Source organism: Trachemys scripta, chromosome 9, assembly GCF_013100865.1.
Source record: "Trachemys scripta elegans isolate TJP31775 chromosome 9, CAS_Tse_1.0, whole genome shotgun sequence".
NCBI classification, from domain to species: domain Eukaryota; kingdom Metazoa; phylum Chordata; order Testudines; family Emydidae; genus Trachemys; species Trachemys scripta.
The window spans coordinates 86,628,273-86,643,984 of NC_048306.1; the positions used below are offsets into that span (position 1 = coordinate 86,628,273).

Consider the following 15,712-nt stretch of genomic DNA (forward strand, 5'->3'; position numbering starts at 1 on the left):
TTCCTACACAAATACATGGTAATGCTACAGTATAATTACTGTGTGATCAAAAAGTGTAAATACTGTATCTGGGAAATTACTTTGTTATATTTCCACTTAAAATTCAAATGCTGTTACAATTCTTGCTCTGCAGTCCATCAGGAAAGACAAATTGGAAATCTTAAACTCAGAGTGTTGCTCTAAGACTTGAATCTGGAGGTTATAAGTGACTTTTGTGGGAACAAGATGTATGTTTCAGGAGCTCAGTGATTTGCACAGTTTGTTACAAAGATATAAACTCGTTTCTGACTAAACTGTATTGTGAGTCAAGTTCCTTGAAGAATGTCTGACTAAAAGGTGAGGTTAAAGGAATTTCCATAACATCAAAGTATGTGGCAAATTAAAATGCTCATATGCATGGAGAAGGAGAAAAGGGGGCAGATTGAGATAGAAAGGGCTTCTTAATGACAAACAGAAGTTAGGGAAACAACCAAAATATGACCATGAAAGTATCTGAATCTGCATTGTAAAAAAGTAATTTTATTTCCAAATGTTTTGCGATGAGTAGCTTTGTCCTTGGAAAGTGCTCTATAAAATATTCTCTATGTCCAGATCCTCAGCTGCTGTAAATTAGCATAGCTCTATTGGTTTCATTTGCAGTTACACTATTTTACACTAGGTAAGGATCTGACCCAAAGTGTTCTACCAGTAAGCATGATGAACAATTTTATTCCATTCACAAACATGGAAAATCCTAACATTACCCTCTGATATTATCAGAAAAATTAGTGACCTATTAGAAGACCTAATTAGATCAGCAAGTCCTTGCAAATGCAGAATACAGCCCCACAATAGAGGCAGTATCACAAATGAAAACTGGTGGAAAGTGGACCCACAGCTACCTCTACTTTCCATTCTCATTGATGCACCTTTGACTAAGAAATCCCTTTTGTTGTAGTAAGTGTTTATCTTTGCAAATGGTGTCAAATGGCTCTCCATGGTTCAATAGCTTTTGTAGAACAGCCACCAAGGTGCACGATCCCATGGGACCAGAAAGTTTAAGAGGAGTCAAAGATCCTGTGGAATTGTCACTTAAGACTTTGTGGATCTCAGATCATATGCACATTCCTATGTGGGTCTGAGCCCCTCTGTTTCGTCCTTTCAGCAATGGCAACAAGCCACACTGTGATTGGCTGTCCTGCTCAAGGCAACTACAGTTCATGTGTGTTCTACGAAAGCCAGGAAGAGGGAGTTAGTGCTTGTTCAGATGGACTTTTTTAGGGTAAGAATCACTGTTCTGAAAAGGGAATGTGCCATGCTGAGCAAGCATTTCCCAATTCCTATCCCAGGCCACACTCTGTCGCCACACAATGCTATGCTCCATGTTACAGCCGCAAAGGGTCTTTGTGGCAAGATGGAGTCTTCCTTGGAGCAGCTTTCCCCTTTGTCCAGCTCCCATGACTCAGTTTATGCTTATTCCTGCCATTTTGCTCCCCGGTTTGGGAAGCAGGGAAAGGCACACCCACCCCTTTCCTGGATCTACCACTACCACCTCTCTCACTAAAATATTTCCTAACATTTCTGCAGTTCAGCCATGTCCCTTCTCACATTGTATTTACCACCAGATTTTGAATCCTCTGAGTAAATTTTCTTTATATTTTGTTCAACAGGAACCTCAATAAGCCCCACATATACCTTCCCATCAAGAAAGCATGTAACATCTTTCACCTTTCCTCCCTCACACATGTTTTTGAGACCAAAGAGGAGATTTTTCAGGGCACAAATGACAGTTGGGCACCTACATCACACTGAAAGTCCTTGGGAGTTAAGTGCCTAAATGTTACTTGTGCTTTTGAAAATCTACCTCCTTGTGTCCAATTTGCTGTCAAAAATTCCATGGACTTCAATGAGGGTTTGCCCTAGACTTTGTTTTCCTCTGTCTATAACACCTCCTGTTCCGAGTAACACTGTTTGAATTACCACAAAATTACTCCCAGTTATTTTGGGAAAGTTTAATTTTGCTGCACTATTTGCATCCTTCTCAGTAAACTATAACCCTTTTCTATGAATGACAGTAGACAAGAAAACTTATCACTTTTCTTTCAAGTCTTCACGTAAGTTGATCAAATCCCATCTTTAAAAAAAAGAACTATATATATTTGCCTTTTATCTGGAGTTCCCACACGTTGAATAAACCATTTCCCTGTACTGTGAGTTTACCAATCTATTCTCTCCCCAAATCTGTAACCTTAGCCTTAGTAGACAAATAAAGGACAGAGAGTACAGGACATTAAAATGACATTGACTATCTATAAAGTGTTTTATCAAGGTCTCAGGTACTCTCTGCCTTTACAAGCTATGCTGTTTCTTCTGTTCCTTTCCCCTCAACTTTAACACATTCATGTTCTCAAGGATCCAACATAATTTGGAAATGTTGAGCTTGTATTTATTCCCTCTATTTATACTTCTCTCTTTTTTTCCCCCTTAACTTCTTTGTCCTTGTGGTAACTCAGGTATGTCTGGAATCTATCCATATTGCACTGCTTTGAGGCTTCTTCTGTTCTATCATCTCCCCTTCTATATATGAACCACTTGTTAGCAACAATGGCCTCCTCACTTATTTAAAGCCCCTTGAATATACTGAATACTGAAGGGGTCTCAGTAAAATGAAAACAGTTCCAGGAAGGGCTACAAAAAGAATTCCAAGATGCAAACTTAAAGAGAGGCTGAACTCATCAGATATGAGAAGTTTTGAAGAGGTGTTGCAAATAGTCTTTCTGACGGTGGTTTGTATGTCCTTCAGGGGTTGTAACAAAGAGAAAGGGGAGACATTATTTGGAGTTTGTCAGCGAGGACAAGACCAAGCATACTGGCCTGAAAACAGAAAAAGGAAAATACAAGTTTATTACAAAGAGACCTAAGAAGTGGTCAGCCAGGTGATGGAACAGTAAACAGTAATGTTATTTATTGCATTGATACCATACAGCTGATCCAGAAGAATCGTGAAATGCTTTTGCAGGCTATTAACCTTAAAATGGGAGATATTGGAGCTCAGGATTTAGTTCTGTGTGTACGTTGGGTTCAACACAGCACTACATAATGGTTCAGCCGAGAAAATGAAGAAGAGATGAGAAAGAGGAACCCAAGAATTACCTGGAGGTGTCATTCTGATGGCATCACAGGTCATACTGAAGCGTAATAGGGATTTCACACTCAGTAGGACAGGGTAGAGGAGCTCCTTACTTGTGCTGGGAGTTGCACTAGATGACACAGGCTGGTAATAAGAAACCTGAGCTGGTTTGAGAGACTCTTTTGGAAGGTACTTTTTGGCACTACCAGCTGCAGAGTCTCCCCATGTATGGCGCAGCTGAGCACATCAGGAAATCCATGCCATACATCCATTTGGATAAATAGGTTGCCTTAATGGAGCGCCAGGATCTGTGCCTAGCATGATGCATTTCTGTGTGTGGATAGAACGAAAAGTCCTTCTAAACACCACTCGGTGTTCTAAGTCTCAAACTGCAGAACTGCTTACTTTTCCAATGTAAGAAAATGAGATATTACAGCTCAGAATGCAATAAACTCACTTAAATGGGATCCATTTAGAACTAGATCAGAATGTTGTATTACTTTACTGCCTTTGTCCTAAATGCTGAATGTGTGCAGCACTCTAGATGGGTATTCATTATAATACCCCACTGATTTATCTTTCATGCTTCCTGCATCCCACGTCAATAAAAGCAGACCTAAATGCCTGATTTGCAGTTACTTAGATCGTTGTACAAGAACATTTCACATTTCTCTCAGAATTTATGTGGTTAAAAACAAAAAGCACTTGCTCTCCCTGTGGGCCCAATTGTGGCAGGTAGGCACAGGCCTGAGTAGGAAGCAGGACAGAACCACACCTGCCCAGGGAATGCTCAGGAAGGCATTGCACCTGGGGGAGGCCCAGTTCCTAACTGTCTGCCCTACAGAGAGGGAGATTGCACATTGCACAGCCCACTCCCCCCCGCCACACCTCAGCCCACTCCATATGGCTAGTTGAAGGAGTGGTGGGGCAATAGGCTCTGCCTGATCCCTGCTCCATTAGAGTGATGTCCAACCCTGGAGTAAGCAGTGTACCTGCTCAGTGCAGAGACTGCAACTGTTCCCCACCCTTATATTCAGGGGAAGCAAAGGGAAGGCTCTACAAGAGAGCATGTGTTCCTATCAGCACTGAGCTGTAGTAAAGTAAGGGACGGATAGCGCAATGGTTTGAGCATTGGCCTACTAAACCCAGGGTTGTGAGTTCAATCCCTGAGGGGGCCATTTAGAAATCTGGGGCAAAAATTGGGGATTGGTCCCCCTTTGAGCAGGGGGTTGGACTAGATGACCTCCTAAGGTCCCTTCCAACCCTGAGATTCTATGATTCTAAAACACAGAGAACATAGCATGCCCCTACTAGTCCCAGCAGCTAACAGGGTCATCTGGGGTAAACAGTGTTTTGGGCTACTCGATTTTTAAAGACACACTTTGAAATGCTTGCATGTTAACATGAAATGACTGAACTGATTTGAAGTTATGAAAACGCTGGCTTTTCTTAGGGTAGGTACCAGAGCCAGACACCATGACCGTGCTTTACTACTCACAGCCAGATTCTGATTGATCCATGGGAGAGTCCCTGGGAGAAAAGTGCAAAGGAGCTGCCCACTCCCTCCATCCTTTCAGCTCCTGCACAGGTCACACAGACAGCTGCAGCTCCCATGCACCTCCCTGGGTTTGCACAGTCGATCCATAGAGCTGCTCAGGAATGAACACCAGTGTCCAGAGGCCTGGTGTCAGGGCCGGCTCCAGGCACCAGCTTAACAAGCAGGTGCTTGGGACGGCCAAGGGAGAGGGACAGCACCTGCGGCAATTCGGGGGCGGCAGGTCCCTCAGTCCCTCTAGGAGCGAAGGACCTACCACTGAACTACCGCCACCGATCGCAGCTTTTTTCTTTCTTTTTTTTCCAATTGCCGCCGCCGATCACGATCGCGGCTATTTTTTTTTTTTTTTTGCTTGGGGTGGCAGAAATGCTGGAGCCGGCCCTGCCTGGTGTGCATGAATACAAACAAACATTCAGCTGTTTGATCTACAGAAAGCGGCAGGGAATCCTTGTAACCAAAATCTCACAAGGAGAAGGAGAAGTGAGCAGATATATTTGCAAGGATCTTTGGCCTGATTTTTATTATTTCTAGGAGTTGAAACCCCAGCTAATTTGCCCTGGTTCCACACACCAAAAATAAATTACTGAGTCAGATGCCCTTTCACCCCATGGTCTGATCCCCTAGAGAAAACATAGCCAGCGATTCCTTGGGAGTATCTAGGTGAAGATTCCAGCCACCCACCTGGAGGCCTCTGTTGGAGTCCACGCCCCTGACAGCTCCAGTGATTCCTCAGATTACCAGGTGCTTGGTCTCTTCTTGTGGGATTGGTGTCAAACCTGAGAAGGGGACTGTTAAGCGAACTGGCTGAGACATAGTGTTCTATTATACAAGCTACTTCTTCCATAGAACCAGAGATATTCCGGTGAACCCAGATTTGCACATTCATTGTCAGAATGTCCATCTTGTTGTTCCAGTGCAGTGGAGTCCAATAGGTCTCCAACTGAGTGAGGCTTGAACTGGAACTACTAAGAGGCCCAATCCATCCTTCAGGCTCCCAACTGTGGTAGGGACTCAGGAGCCAGCTCCAGGGTTTTGGCCACTCCAAGGAGCCAAACAAATAAACTAAAAAATAGCCGTGATCGCAATCTGTGGCGGCAATTCAGCAAGAGGTCCTTCGCTCTGAGCAGGAGTGAAGGACTGTTCGCTGAATTGCTGCCGAACAGCTGGACGTGCCGCCCCTCTCTGAAGTGGCTGCCCCAAGCACCTGCTTGGTGAGCTGGTGCCTGGAGCCGGCCCTGCTCAGGAGGAACAGGTCTGACCAGAATTGTACCAGTGAGTCGCAGAGGATACCCCGATTCAGCCCAATACTGTCACCTACAGACCCTACTGGTCAGGAATCTTCCAGAGCCCTATTGGGGCAGGGTGATGAACCTCTAAAGCAGCAGCTCCTAGAGCCACTAATGCTGTTGAACTATTTGCTGCAATTGTACTAGTTATTTGATGATACCGCTCTCTTGTCCAGCGGGTGTCCAATATCCTACCCCTAGCACCAAGCTGTAATAGGACTAAGGCAGAATTTTAAAAGAAGAAATTCACAGGTTTGAGCACACATCATGTTCTCTGAGTTGGGGTGTTCTAGTTTATCCCCAACTGACAACAAACATGATATACTAGCTCCATTAAAGTCAATGGGAGCATTGACACAGACTTCAGTGGGACCAGGATCACACTGCACCCCAAGTTGATAAAAGTCTTTAACCAAAAGGTAGTTTTCCACATAAACTCAAAATTTGCAAAATGCATAAACCATACAAGGCAGCTCCTATGTTTCCCACAGAACTCCCTATCCTGGCTTTTGGTTCCCTGTATGTCATTATCTCCTGTCTTTTAAGGTGCTTAGCCAAAATGGCCTCAGCTTTACCTAATTAGCTGGTAATATTTCCCTGAGCTGTCTCTGAACCTGCCCAGAAATTAACCCCCAGTGCCCCAGGCTGTTTACTGTTTTGCAGGGCCTGGCCAGAGACACTACTGGGGCCGGGCTTCAGGATCCTTTCCAAAGGGCAACAAAAGGCCTGTGTACACCATCACAAACCTCTTGACCTGAAAAGAATAGTTATTATGAAGAGAACCAGGCTGCAGTCACACAGATACTGACAACCACAACTGCTTCCCTCTGATCAGCATGAGAGTTCAGGTGCAAAGATTAACTGTGTACAGCAGAAAGCCTTCAAAGGAAAAATAATTCTCCCAGCATTAGTGATACTCATTACTATAGATACAGTACCAGTTTCCCTAGACATGCAATTAGCAATAGCTTCTAAACGCACGTGGACCAGCAGCTTTTAGTAATGAATATAATTACGGCATACAGCATGGGATTTTTTTAAGCTTTCAGATTCAGTACCTTGCTTGATCCAGTCTTTATAATGAAGTTTGTGCTTTAACGTATAACAGCATTTGTGATACCCAGAGACCAGCTCCTGCCAACTAATGGTCACTGTTGCTTCTTCACCTTCAGGGGAGCTAGCAGGTCGTTCAAACAAAGAGATCAGAGCAGTGGTAAAGGAAATGGCTTGAACCTGAGAAAGAACGAACTTTTACTTAACAAAAAACAAAAAAAAAAAGTGTGTGGGGGGGGTGTCCTACAGACTACATACCAAACACAGGCAGGAAGAGATTAAGAACATTCTCTGCAGCAGGGCTTGCTCTAATTTTTTTGCCGCCCCAAGCCGCCCCCCCCCCCCCCGAAACACCCCTCCTGAGCGCCGCGCTGCCGAAACACCCCCCCAGCATCGCGCTGCCAAAACACACAGCCCCAGCACTGCACTGCCCCACCGAAACACCCCCCCAGCACCACCCCCCCGAAACACCCCCCCCCCCCCGAGCTCCACGCCGTCGAAACACCCCCACCCCCAAGCGCCGCCCAGCCGAAACAAAAACAACCCCCCCCGAGCGCCACCCAGCCGAAACAAAAACAACAACAACAAAAACCTCGACCGCCACCCCAACAAACAAACAAAAAAAAACCCTGAGCGCCCCCTGCCACCCCAAGATTGGCCGCCCCTAGCACGTCCTTGGTCGGCTGGTGCTTGGAGCCGGCCCTGGCCTGCAGACAGCAAATACTGCCCCAGGCCAGCTTATCTGGGAGAAATGTCAATTATGGAGAAACACGCCCCCACTGGCTGTAGTTAATAAGGGCAAACCCAAGTATAAAGGCCAGGCGAGGGGTAGGGCGGGTGGTAGATGAACTTGGGACTTCACAGGATAACAACTTTCTGCCAGAACAGTAGCATTAGCCTGCCTCTGAAAGACTTAAAAACCTTTCGAAGTACAAGGGAGAAAGATAGAAGTAGAAGCCCTAAGGATAAAGGGATTTTTGACTTGTTTATATTATGTTTATGGACTGTGCCTTTTTCCCCCCCCCAGTTGATTTGATTTAAGCCACTGTTGACTAAGTCAAGGACTAGCTAAGGCTACTCAAACTGGGGTTTTGTACAAGGTGGTGTCCATCACTGCGGACAGCAAGGTAGCTAAATGGAATACAGCACAAACACTCTACCTTATTACAAATTCATAACTTGCAGATATTTGAGTTTCAGTATTATTGCTATGGCTATCTTCTTTAACGAGGCTGCAGGGATTTGCTTATGAGCAGAGATTAAAAGAGCTAAATGTGTATAGTTTGGCTATGTGACAAATAAGGGGGTGACAAATCTAAAAGTAATTGAGAGGAGTAAGCACATAGTCTGGTAAGACTGTTTAGTGCAGTACAAGGTGTATGACTGAGTAATGGGACGCAACTGAGACAATTTATTTTGAATAGTAGGAGAAGCTCCTTAATAGTGAAGCTGTGGCTTCAATCTTTCAAGCTAGGAGGTAGGAATCACATTGCTGGACAAAATAGTAGAAAAGGCACTGTAGGGAATAATTCTACACTGGCACGAGGTGGCCTAAATGCCCTGAGAGGTCCTTTCTATCTGTGACCACTAAGATTTTATAACATAGCAATAATCTGTATTCTGCCTTTTCATATGTAATACTATGCATAGTATCAGTGTGTGCTACTTGGATTTTTTTTTTTTTTAATATTGTCATTCACTTTAGTGTTTTATTCAAGAATGGGCCGACTTTCTGACTTTATCAGTCACTACATTGTTAGATTGCTGTTACTACTCAAACAAATCCAGGGTGAAAATTCCATAACTATCCGACAAAGTATATTGATGATAACATTCATTAGTGGCTGAATCATATAATTGTATCTGCTGAGAAATAGGGAACTCTCCGTGACAGCCTTTTAGTCTTGTTTATACCATACTTGCCTGTCCAGAGACATCCCCCAATGTTAGAATAGCTTCATTTCCATCATGAGGGTTATACCAATAGTCCATACATATCACTGTTCCCCGGAGACCATGCAGCCTGTACTGACAAGACAACCCTTGCTTGGAATTCAGATCATAAAAGCAGATCTCTTTACTTGTAAAAGCAATAGCTATCTGGAGAAAGGAGATGGGGGGGAGGGGAGAACAACATTGCTAGATTAAACATGTAAAATATCCTTTAGCATAGAACAGATTATATATAATCTTTAATAGCAAGACAAATTTGCAACAAAAAATCTCCAATTATTTTCTGGAATAATACAGCCTACATTTAAAACTCCTTTAGGTTCCCTTTCTGTATTCTAGCAATCACATTGGCTGGCAGGAATGTTCATTCCAAAAATGAACTTTAAATTCAAAATGGCAAGTATTAAGATTATGCAAACCTGATGCTAAAAGTTACTCTCATCCAGCCAGGGCAGGCAGCAAAAATGTACTAGGGAAACTTCCTCTCAGTAAAACTGTGTGTTCAGACTATTCCCAGCCAGCCTAAGGTCCCTATCTCCCTGCGCTAACTTGTGCTTGGACCCAGGCAGAGAATCAGTGAGCCATAACTGGCTCCCTGAGAGAGTTCCACATTATGCTGTACCCCTGAGAGCAGAATGTGGCAGGGGATCTGCTCCCGCCCAGTGACCTGTGTGCCCAATCAAAACAGCTTCAATTTTTTTAATATCAAATACTTGCAACAAACTGAGCAAATGAACTATGAACCAAGGTGTATTTGCAAATATGATCTAATGTATCATTTTGACTAAAGATTAAAAGTGAGAAAGTTGCAATGTGTTCTGACCATTTAGGAACTGAACAAAAGGTTACAATTTCCCTGAAGCGTGTAAATTGTTCATCCAGCCCTAGTGAAGATACGGTAACTAGTTAAAACACATCTGAATGTACCACATGCAAATCCAGTGACTGACTTTCAATCTTTTACAGATCCTACCTGTATCTGAGCATTGGAGCTGCTATCCCCTTAACACCTGACTTCCTAAATGTTGCTTAGCTTTATTAGGGGATATCATTCTGAGACAAAGTAACCATATGGGGCTTCATTTAATATAAAGTATGTGGCTAGTCCATTGTTAGTGTTATGGGATATAGGGCTTGTTTACACGTACAGCGCTGCACCAGTTCAGCTGCACCACCATAGTGCTTAGCCAAGACGCTATCTATGCCGACGGGAGAACTTCTCCCATTAGCATAGGTACTCCACCTCCCTGAGAGGCAGTTGCTGTGTTGTGGGGAGAAGCCCTCCCATCGACAAAGCTCTGTCTACACCAGGAGTTTGGTCAGTGTCACTGCTCAGGAGTGTGGATTTTCCATACCCCTGAATGATGTAGTTACACCAACGTAAGTCTGTAGTGTAGACCAGGACTCAGTTACGGTGTCTCAGTTTTGGAGATAGCATGTGTTGAAAGCAATAAGGAAGCACGTTCAACTCTCAGCAAGCTGTAGACATGAGGAGAGAATACTAGTGTTTTTGAACAGTGCCCCTTCTGGTTGATCTAGGGCCCTATAGAGGGAGCCTTTCAAACTCTCCTTGACCTAAAGGATGGCAGTTTTGGGATGGGCCATAAGAGTGAATGGGACTGGAATAAGATTTAAAAGAGGGGATGTCTGACTCTCTGAAGGTCACAGAAGATATCCCAGGCCCTAATGACAAGAGTGGAACTTCCATATTTAACTGTGTAAGCTGGGTGGCAAGGGAGTTAACCAGAGTTACTGCCAAGATACTGGAAGGGGTGGGTATTTTACTCCTTATCTACATATCTTTTTTGTTGCTATGTTTTCCCAAGCTTATGACGGTTGCCTTTCCCTTAATAAAGATTTCCTTGTTTCTGCACAGTCCAAGTATTTGAGTGTGTGGAAGTTCTGCCTGTTAAGGGAACCCAGGGAGGTGAATTTAGTTTCCACAGGTTTCTGGGTGCTGGCTTGAGCAGGTTTACTTATTTGCCAAGAGGGATTCTACAGACTTTGAACCCAGCACTTTTGGCTGACATTCATCACCTGGCAAAAGTGCAATACTCATCATCATTCCTCATGCTGTACCAGCCTGGCAAATAACCAGAGAACTTCAGTGGTTATCAATCTGATATTTTACAAGTTCTAACAGACTTTTTAAAAAAGGGGGTTTATACCTTGTTTACATTTGCTAGCGAGACCAGCGTTGTTACCCACAGATCTTTCAGTTTGACAGCTTCTGTAGTAATCTGCAGAGTTCTCTGTAGCTTTAAGTTTTCTCCCCAGACTCCCAGCAATCCATTTCTACTTACAGTCAGGTAACAGCTGGAGCCTTTCAAAAAAGTTACATTTTGAATAATATCTTTGTGGATGGGCGAAAGAAGTCGGAGATTCTTCCACTGGGGGATGACTGATGATCTCGTTCGTTCATCCTTCTCATTAAGGTCTAAGAGCATGAAAGAGGTCACTTTGTCCCAGTCAATGATACCATCTCGGGTCACATCTATCTTATCAAACATCTCACCAAATTCTTCTTTAGTACTTGGTCTGATCACTGCACAAATCTGCTCTGTGAACTCTTCTCTAGTCATGACCACTCTTCCATTTAAACCTGGAGACTTCAAAAAGGACAGAGTGAGAGAACAGTAGTTGCACTGGTGCACCCCTGCTAGTAAACATAAACATGGATTTGCCACACAGCAAGTAGTAATCTTACTCGTGGTATCTAAAGGCGCAGTCAGTCTGTAATAATGAACTATTTTACAAAACCTGATCAAAGGAGTCTGTCCCTTCACAAGAGGGCCATGTAGATATTTTAACAATGAAATATCTGTATAACACACCAGACTGACAGGCCTGGAGTCAAAGTTCTCTAGACAGCCAGGCTAAAATTTTCCTTTGTGCAGAGGACCAAACAAGGCCCCATGCACCACTTAACCCTTGTGACTCTCTGCACAGGGGTGAATATTACCCATCGCCCTCCCCCCCCCCCGCCCAAAATAAAAAATTCTGCTGAGACTGCTAACAAAGTTGCAATGGTGCATTTTAAACTGTGGACACCTGTCACCAAAAACTCTTCTCATATGGACTATTGAATAGCTGTCAGATGGTAGTGATTTTTAGTCACTGGGCTGGATTTGACCTGGTGAACTTGGCTGGAAAGCTCTGCATCTTATTACTAATTTCCTGAGCCATTCAGACAACTCTGCATATTTTTTTCTGATTTCCTTAATTTTCTCATGCCATCAAATTAAGTGTACTTACTTTTTTTTTTAAAAAAAAGGCTATGAACGCAATGCCTCATGCAAGCTCACTATTGCAATTAGTTACTGAAAAATCTAGCAGAGGCTGACACGACAGTTTTTATATTAAGTAAAAAAATGAAAAAAAAAAGTAATTCACGCTAACTTTGTGGAAAATCAGGTTTAATTATTTCTCCTATTTGCATCCCATTAACATTGCTTTGTTATCTATCTTGTTTTTCCATGTCTCACAGTAATGACACACTATACTAGAATGCAAATTATCTTGTATTTACACAGGTACTTTTATTTCACTTTTGTGTAGGAGAACAGAGATCTCCACTTTTGTGGACTGATTTTCAAAAGTGCTGCGCGGTGCCCACAGTGAGGTCAGTGGGAGTTGCAGATGACCAGCACCTAAAACTCGGGCCAACTGCCAAATTGCAAAATGAAAGAGTTGGAGTCTGCAGTCATGTATCCCCAGAAGGTGTGAGTTACAGGGAATGAGATACCAACCTTTATCCTGCAAATGCCCTGCCAACTTCCCTAAAACCTGACCTTGGGGACAAGCTCTCAGGATAAGCAAATATGTCTGTCTCCATACCCATCCACTTGGCTAGAGCTTTTGCTGACACTGACCACGAAGATGCAAGTTTGCAATGGTGATGTGGTGAACAGTTGTGCATTATCAACAGGGCTGAGCCCACCCTCTCCCCTCCCCGCCATGCGGGCACACACCTTGAGAATCTCATTGGGATACCTAACATCCCTCAGATGGTTACACTTTCAACCTGGGGAGAATTGATAGTAGCAGTTTAGAAATCAAAAGTTCTATACCCATCCCCAACCTTGCATTTCCCAGCATCATATATTTACATCTTAATGTAATATTAATACAGGAGCTAATTTAACATTTTCCCACTGTGATGTGTTTAGCATCAAGACATTGCCATGTAAATGAGACAGCCATCTCCAGGGATATGTTTTGCATTTACCCAATTTGGTCTCAATTCACTGAGATGTTAAAATGTGACATGAGAAAGAGTTTGCTCCTTTTTTAGCATGGGACTCTCAGAGTATCAGCCATCCCCACAGAAAATCACATAGCTTAGAAATTTAAAGGTGCAGTACACAGAGAGAGCTACACACACTTTATTTAAAGAGTATTGAATATAAAGATTTTTTGAAAAAAAGATTCACTGGAGTCTTTTATTTCAAGATTTTCATTTTTAATAGGCACACCTCTTAGGCCCTGATCCTGCAAACTCATAGGCACAGGCTCAATTTTAAGCACATGAATAGTTACATGAGCTTAAGTATTTCCAGAATCAGAGCCTTAATCAGGACAAATTATCTATTCAGGTACCCTAGTGAGAAGGATTCTTCTGTACTCCCTCTATTGCTATACCTTCCTTTTATTTTCCCCATCTTTTGATTCTGTGCTTCTCTGGTCAATTTGACTCAATTACTAAATATATTTTTAAATGAATATGTACAGCAGAATCACTGCCAGCTACTGTGAATAGCCTCTCAAGTAGATTGATGTGTTGTTCCAGCACAGATGCACCAGTTTATCTTACTCCTCCACTATTTCCACCATCCACTGAACATGGTATGCTAATGAAAGATTGTAAGGAGGCAGACAGCATGTAACTAGACTGCAGGTTGATGGAAGGTTGGAGGGGTTTGTTTTTTTCCTTCCCACATCAGTGGTTTTACTAGTTATTAAAGTTTCAATTATATCATTTTCTGGATGGTTTTCTGTCTAAGAGTCTAGAGTAACACAGTCTTTGAAGCATGGACACCGCGTGAACCGCCGGCTAAGGGAGGCTAGCCCCCAGCCCCGGCCCTTCCGCCCAAAGTCCCACTGGAACCAAGCCCCTCCCCACCGGAGCCCAGAGCCACCGCTGCTCCACCCCCACCGTGGCCACCGGCCCACTCCTGCAGCTAGCCCCCAAGCTCCAAAGGAGCACCAGAAAGGCAGGCAGCGCATGGCCCCAGCCTCCCCAGCTCCAGAGCACAGGTAGGCAGGTGACCCCAGTGCACTGGAGGACTGGACTCAGAGCCGGGAGGAGGACTGGAGCCACACCGCACACAGAGAGTGGGGTCACGCCTGGCTGTTTGGGGAGGCAATTCCTCCCCCTGCCTGTGTGACCCGCTGCCCATGCTTTGAAGTATTCACGGAATCAAATGGTGTATTTTTTTTTCTTAAAGAGAAGCAGGTTGGCCTAGTAAGAGGTGGCATAGTCTAGTAGATTGAACCTAGGTTTCTTGAGGCTCAATCCAGTGTTCTCTTTCCCTCTCTGCCAATGACCTTAGATAAGTACCTTTGCCCTTCCCCCTCCCACCCTCTGTCTATCTTGTCTATTTATATTGTAAACTGTCTGAAACAAGAATTGTCTCACTGTATTTGTACACCACTTTGCACAATGGGACCACAATCTTCGTTGGGACATCTATGTGCTACTATAATATAAAAAATAATTATTTTCTATATATTTTATAATTAACAGAGCACAGAAACACATACAGGTATTTTTTTTTCATTTAAACTTTGGGAGCTCACATCATATTCTTAAAGAATATGAACGGTTAGAAAAAGAGAGATGAGAGAGGAAAAAATGGTTACTATCTTTTCCGTAACTGTTGTTCTTCGAGATGTGTTTCTCATGTCCATTCCATGTCAGGTGCGCATGCACCATGGCCAGAGATTTCTCCCTCAGTGGTATCCATCAGGCCGGCTCTAGTGCCATGGTGCTGCATGTGGATGCACTGTATAAGGGTCCCAGCCAGCCCTGCACCCTCTCAGTTCCTTCTTGCCGGCTAACTCTGACAGAGGGGCAGGAGGGTAGGTCGTGGAATGGACATGAGCAACACATCTCGAAGAACAACAGTTACAGAAAAGATAGTAACCATTTTTTCTTCTTCCAGTGCTTGCTCATGTCCATTCCATGACTCCCAAGAGGTACCCAAGGAGGTGGGCTCAGAGTTCGTGGATATGTGGATTGAAACACTGCTCTACCAAACTTGGCATCATCACCAGCCTGCTGGGTAATAGCATAGTGGGATGAGACGGTATGTCTGCTCCACCGAGTTCAACCATAGAGCTTCAATATGGTCAGGGGGACGGCCCTGAGGTTTGGGTGGGACAAACAGCCATGATGTTGTGAAGCCAGGTCCAGGACGGGTAAAAGCAGCAGCGGGGTTTCTACTGACAGATCCAGCAGAATGCTGAACCATCATTGTCGCAGCCATGCGAGGGCTATAAGGATAACCCTGGCTTTGTCCTGCTTGACTTTCAGAAGGACCTTGTGCACCAGAAGAATGGGCAGAAACACATAGAACAGGAGCTCTGTCCATGGTAGTAAGAAGGCATCTGAGAGAGAGCCCGGGCTGTGACCGCGTAGAAAGCAAAACTGCTGAAATTTCCTGTTCTGCTTGGTTGCGAACAGGTCTACGTGGGGAAACCCCCACCTCTAGAAGATGATCTGGTCACTTCCGGATGACGGGACCACTTGTGGTG

The 15,712-nt window shown here is 44.0% G+C and overlaps 1 protein-coding gene across 1 annotated transcript in view; it reads right to left on the minus strand.

Annotated features, from left to right (window-relative positions):
* Window positions 1-15,712, minus strand: part of WDR49 (WD repeat domain 49) — a 71,103-nt gene that overhangs the window by 41,463 nt on the left and 13,928 nt on the right. Inside the window, exons 2-4 of the mRNA XM_034782656.1 lie at window positions 11,125-11,565; window positions 8,927-9,103; window positions 7,009-7,183 (exon numbers count right to left, since the gene is read on the minus strand). Coding sequence (XP_034638547.1) covers window positions 7,009-7,183; window positions 8,927-9,103; window positions 11,125-11,565 — 793 coding nt within the window. The remainder of the gene's footprint in view (window positions 1-7,008; window positions 7,184-8,926; window positions 9,104-11,124; window positions 11,566-15,712) is intronic.